Here is a 6,425-nt window from a genome sequence, read left to right as displayed (position 1 = left end):
CCAATTGATCACTTAATAAATTTGGCCCAAACACAAATATCATTATGAGTCATACATTTAACCCGTAAAATTTGCAACCGAATGTGAAACCCACATATGGAATTATTAATTATTCCAACATTTTATGCCACTTAAGGTACTTTCTCTTTGGACATTTGATCCTTTAGTAAGCTTATAATAGAGTAGAAAAATTCTTTAATGGCATTTATGTTATCATAAAACGAAGTTAAATCAAACGTAAGCATACGTCATATCCTAATTTAAACACATTTTTAATGTCTATTTTCTAAAGTAGAATGTATCACGTTGGACAACATTTAAAAATAAAGGGAAAATTGCAGCAGCGGTCCCAAACCTTTCACATTTTTGCAGACTTTACCCTAACTTTCATTTTGTGTCAACCACAGTCCCAAACTTTTCAAAAATATGTGCAGGGGATCCAAATAGATAGAAACTGTCTATTTGACCTTTAGTTAACCAAGAAAATTTGACTTTAACCAATTTTGACCAAATTGGTAAGGGTAAAATGGTATATTTACAAAATTAACATTCTTTTTCAATATTATTAACAATTAAACTAAAAAAACAAAAAAGAAAGCACCCCTATCTTCATCTTCTGCCCCACCCCCAACATAATCAAAAGTCGCCAACCGACACCAGCAGACCCAGAGCCACCCAAAAACCAAAACCACCTCCACTAAATCGAACCATCACCTTCCACTTCTATTCCTTTCAAAGCCGTCGACCAATTTTGTGATCTCTTAGCAAGATCCAAGCCAAGAGCTATGGATTCACAAAGGAGACCCTCTGCACCAACATAAGAACGGTGCTATTTGGTTTCAAGGAGGGAAAAGTGCATCCCGATTATAGAAATAGCTTGATTTGCTTGGAGGCTTTCAAATAAGGAAAGTGCATTATATTGGTCAGTACTTCAACCGAATTTTCTATGTTGCAATCGCGGTAGAGATGGTAGTGGTGGGATTCTCTAACGATAATTTCTTGTAGAATTGAATTGATTAATTTGAGATATACGTGTAATCGTCCACCAAGTCGAATGTGGGTTTGGTGGTGGCGGTCGATAGCTTTGGATTGTGTTTCTTGGATGTTGAGTGGGGTGGAGGTTAGGTTGGTTTCGTTTAGGTAGTGGTTGGTAGGCAGGGAAATGGCAGTTTGGGTGACGCAGAAGATAGGGAAATGGCGTTTGGGCGATGGTTGAAGGCCTTGGAGTGGTGGTGATTTTGGAAGGTGGCTAATTAGTTGCCGGTGTGTAGGATGTGATGGTGTCGGCGGCTATGAGAAGAAGATGAAGTTTGGGTTTGGTTAAGGTGGGGGTAGGGTATGGTCATGGTGCCGATAGCTTGGGAAGAGGAAGAAGAAGAAGAAGATTTCCATTTTTTTTTTTTTAGTTTAATTGTTCTAATTGTTAATAATATTTGAAAAAATGTAGATATACCATTTTTCCCCTTCCAAAATGGTCAAAATCTAATTTTCTTGGTCAACTAATGGTCAATTTGACAGTTTCTATCCATTTGGACTCCTGGTGCATATTTTTGAAAGGTTTGGGACTGTGGATGACACAAAATGAAGGTTAGAATAAAGTCTGCAAAAATGTGATAGGTTTGGATCTCTACTACAATTTTCCTAAAAAATAAATTAGTTAAACATTTTGTACATCGAAGTTGAATCGTGCCTAATACTACATACATGTTTTCATTGACATCTACAAATATACTTAACAAGGTAAAATAAGAACCAATTCCCATCATAAATTCTGAAGCAATTAATTTCTATGTTCAGTTTCATTCATAAATGTCTTCCATCAAAAAGACAGATGCGTTCAAAAATGAATTTTAACAAAAATAAAATAGCAAAAGAATAATGAGAAAACAGACAACATTCTTACTTGTTTACAAAAGGAACAATTCCTAAATAGCATCATGTGAATAATAGGTGGGACAGTCTATATATACATTTTGTAAGACTGTCTGTTCAAATTACGACATCTCAAACACCAAGTGGGTCCACCCACTTTGTTTTTCCTTCTTTTCCAATTGGCATCAAAAGTGGCATGATTTAAGTGATTCAATATCTAAAATCTCATGATTTGAATGAACAATCTTGACTCGTACCATTGAAACATTTCTTGAATAACGTCAGTCAGCCAAATCAAGACAAAATGATAAAAAAAAATGGCTCTTCCAATGGTCTAGATAAGACACGACACTGGAGATTAAGATACATAAAAAGGACAGGTTCATTGCACAATTACATGACATTGGGACAAACATTATTCATGTATCTCCTAGTGATTAAGAATTAAACCCACAAGCATCATAAACGAACAAGAATCCATTGATATGATGCAGATCTTACAAGTTAACACTTGACAGTGATTCATGCAAACAGCCAAGAAACGACAGCCATACCATGGCAAATTTTCATAAGCGTGCTCAAATAGTATTATGCTTTAGATAGGTCATTTATGTGGGGGACATTTACTCACATTTTTCTCATTCTACGGAACTATTGAAAAAATCGCACATTCATCATATACCAATTGATCTTTTAAGTATTTTGGCTTTATAATGAAGGAGCATGATTTAAGCCTGTTTGGGAGTGATTTTTTTCCCAAAAAATTGATTTTTTGACCGTTATCTCATTATTCCAGCCATCATATTTGATTTCTTCTCTCACAGGTGGACCCCACTTTTTTCCTAATGATCAAAAAATCAATTCTCAAAATCACTCTCAAACAGGCTCTTTAAACGGATCTAGGCTTGGAGTGTATTCCCCGAACTTGATTCTGATTGACATAAGATAGACTGCAAGCTTTCGGACAAAATTGTGGCACCACCATCAATTGGCATAAGAGTTAGAAATTCTAGTCATGTCAAGGCTTTTTATGTGTGGGTGTATAATGCACAAGCATGCTTGAAACAAGGGTATGTCGGCCGAAAAGACAATATAGATTCTAGAACGTGATTCTTGATTATATATGGTGCATTGAACCTTCGCTATGAGCTATAGCTTTTAATTAAAGTGATGACGATACTTTACATTGTTGAGTTAATCCATCCACCAAAAATCATGAGCAGTACCGAAAGACTCGATAGATTAAATCTTACAAACACATAGATTAGCATGTCTAATAACATAAATACGAGCCCAAAAAATTTTATTGGGTTTTACACATATGTACACAGAAGCTAGAAATTAACCACAAAACTAAAGGCAAAGGAAATATGGAAAGCTGAATTAGCCAGCCTTTCAAATTTCTACCCTCAAAGCTCTAAAAGTAGTAAAACACAAGTTCAAAATCAAATATAGTACAGATCAAGAAACCGTTATTAATTTATCGATTTCCCCCAACTTTAGATGTCAATGCAACCCTAAGCTGTTCTTTTGTGTAAAATCTGCTCCCCATATTCACTGTGGCTTGCTGGATCATCAAATCATTCACCACCGACACACTAGCGTGATGAACATCTAGGTCTAGTTCCGTAAAGGCCATCATCAGCCTTGCTGCCGGGTGGTTCTTCTTACTAGATTGAACCCGTATCATCGCATCCCAACCAATGATCTTAACTTCTACATCAACATCAACAATCTTGTTAGCGCCGGGGTTTGGCTTTTTAATGTCTTGCTCGGGTGGAGGAACTGAACCTCGAGGCTCTTTTGTCACCAACTCCTTCTTCACTGACTCCAACTGGCCCTTCAATTCCTCCTTATCAGACTCTATATTCTGAAGCTTCAATTTCAACTCATTAATATATGATATTGCATCTCCTAGAAGTGAAGCCTTGTCCATCTTGGACACGTTTGGTACAACAGCTCTAAGTGCATAAAACTTCTGGTTCAACTTCTCCCTCCTTTGCCTCTCCGCCTCCACATGATTTAGTGGCTCCTCCCTCCCGTTTGCAGGCTTCCTACCCCTTTTTCTAGGCCGTTTCTCTGGGTCGACAACTCTACTACTATCCGCCTCTTTAACCACAGATGTCTCGAGATCTGAATGATCCAATTCCCCAACACCATTACTCGTCTTTCCAGCACCCGAAGAGGACAAAATCGCACCTGAAGTAAAAGAAAGCATGCCCTCCTCGTTACTCCCCCTCGAGGTTGGGGACATCTTCTTATTCTTGTTCTTATTGCTAACATTATTGTTTTTATTATTCTCCTCCTGAATCCCAAACAAACTTCCGTTCCCACTACTCATACTCCTTTTAGTACTCTCCCCAAAATTCAAAATCTCACCTGATTCCGGCTTACAAGTAACATTCCTAAAACTATCCCCATCGAACCCATATTCGGAAAAGTTTAACTCCCGAGCCAAAAACCCTGGCGCCGGCTGCTGCTTCTGATTCTCCGTTAAGGTACTAGTACTAGGATTTTCATTCCCAAGCAAAATTTGTTTACTAGCACCACCCGAACACGAAGGGATTGAACTCCCCAGGCCATTGTTATTTATATTAGCATTGTTATTATTCAAGGAATCCTTCATTTCCACACCAGAGGACGAAGGATCGGTCAACCATAGAGCCGACGGGTCATTCTCGGGCAAGGCTGCCCAAGAGCCCGAGCGGGAGCCCGATCCCGGGGCCGGAACAGCCGAACCCATTTCCATGCCATTGAAATTAAATAGAACTCTAACCTTGTTCATGAGATCCGAACTCTGGAAAATCATCTCCGTCGAACCGAGTTCCACGACGCCGTTTGAAGAAGGTATGCAAACCATGGTCTCAAGACCGAAGATCTGAGCCTGACGAGCCCTCTCACAGTGAGAAACAGCCAGCCTATCCGCCCCAGCAATCCAGATAGGGCTCGAGCTGTATAATGCCTGGCCGGGAAGCCCGGACCCGTTCACAAAGGACTGAGCCATGGAGATGAGAAAGAACCACTCCGTATCAGTCACTTCTTCGTCAACAGCATCATCGAGGGAAGATTGTGGGTCTGAAATCAACGAATTCAACTCTCTCAGCACTTTCTTTCTGTTCTCTTGCTCCGTCGGAGACGCCGCCGTCTTGCGCTTCCCTTTATTTTCTTCGCCTTTATAGTACCCATCGCCCCAGCCCAGCAGGGACGGACCACCGTAGTCAACCACCGAAGACTGCCAGAAAATCGCGTAAGTCCAGCTCTCATGGGCACCCTCGATCAACGCCGACAGACGTTTCTGTAACGTTTCTTGATTGAAGATTTGTGCCGCTGACGCTAAGGATTTCGATTGGTCAGCAGGATTTGGATCATATGTGGCGGGCCAGAAAGAACCCAGATCGGAAGAAGATGACATAAAGGCCTCCATCATCGACGCGTTATCGTCAGTAGTTATTGTTGTCGCTGCTGTTTTTGTTGTACTGCTACTTGTCCATAGATTCATCGTATTTGGCTACTTGGGCGTCGGCAGTCTGCAACAAATCATTAGATAGACTGAACCGACAATTGAATCAAGAAACTGGCAACCCAACAACAAACTTCGTAGTTGTTGCCAAATCAGATATTAGGTTTTGGGGGAAAGAGAAAGTGGGAAATGGAGTTTCAGAGAGATGAATTAGGGGATAGGGAGCGGCTCGCTAGTGGTTGTGAGAAAAAAGAGAGGATTCGTCTTAGGTGGATGGATATGTGTTAGGTCTGCAATTTATTTGGGATGAATTTGAGCTGAATTTAGATGGGGAATAAAACAAAGTGTACAAATGTGGGTTCTACGAAGGTCCAGTCGATTTTCTACGAAGGTCCAGCCGATTTAATCGAGCCGTTTACTCCATCATTCTAAGCCGGCTTCGTATATTAATTAAACCTTGGACTTATTATACTCAATCCCAGATTGATATCAATTAAAATTTAAATTTTAGTTTACTCAAAGTCAACAATCCATTTCAATCACATATATTATAGATTTCAAAAATTTTCATCAACGCATTTCACCAATTTCTACGAAAATTTACTAAAATTTTGATTTTAATCCGCACCAAATAGGAGCTCACTCCACTAGTGATTTTTATTATGTTAGGAGCCCCTAATGTCTTTCAAATATAAATAATCGATTACCAAAGTCACCAAGTTTTTCAATTAAGTCTTTAACTACATATTTGTTTGTTAGGCTAATCTAATTAGTCATACAACATCATGCCTGGATAACTATCAAAACTAACGATAAATAGGAGTTAATTATTCGAGTAGTCAATAAATTTCTCCCTAGATTACTACTCACTCAATGAGCCAAAAAATTGCTTATCATTTACTTATCCATTAAAAGTATTACCCATTCGTCACTGGAGTAAAACTTGTTACTTTCACCTGATAGAAATTGCGACATGTTCGACAAAAATTAGACTTGATACATTGATGACGTTAATTAAATGAATGCTTATTAAACTTATCTCCAGATCACTAATCGCTCATTTAACCACAAAAAAAAAAAAAAAAAAGTTTCA

General features: G+C 38.9%; 1 protein-coding gene across 1 annotated transcript; it reads right to left on the bottom strand.

Moving 5' to 3' along the window:
* Positions 1-3,112: 3,112 nt before the first annotated feature.
* LOC111398443 (transcription factor MYC2-like) lies at positions 3,113-5,628 on the bottom strand. Its single transcript, XM_023025341.1, has one exon. It carries the CDS (start codon positions 5,369-5,371, stop codon positions 3,353-3,355), a length of 2,019 nt encoding a protein of 672 aa, XP_022881109.1. The 5' UTR covers positions 5,372-5,628; the 3' UTR covers positions 3,113-3,352.
* Positions 5,629-6,425: the final 797 nt, after the last annotated feature.

The sequence above is a fragment of the Olea europaea genome, chromosome 8, assembly GCF_002742605.1.
Source record: "Olea europaea var. sylvestris chromosome 8, O_europaea_v1, whole genome shotgun sequence".
Lineage (NCBI taxonomy): Eukaryota > Viridiplantae > Streptophyta > Magnoliopsida > Lamiales > Oleaceae > Olea > Olea europaea.
This window is presented reverse-complemented; position numbering and strand designations above follow the sequence as displayed.

Bases quoted from the DNA above. Each gene is read 5' to 3' on its own strand.
- LOC111398443 (XM_023025341.1), bottom strand. From the start codon at position 5,371: ATGAATCTATGGACAAGTAGCAGTACAACAAAAACAGCAGCGACAACA.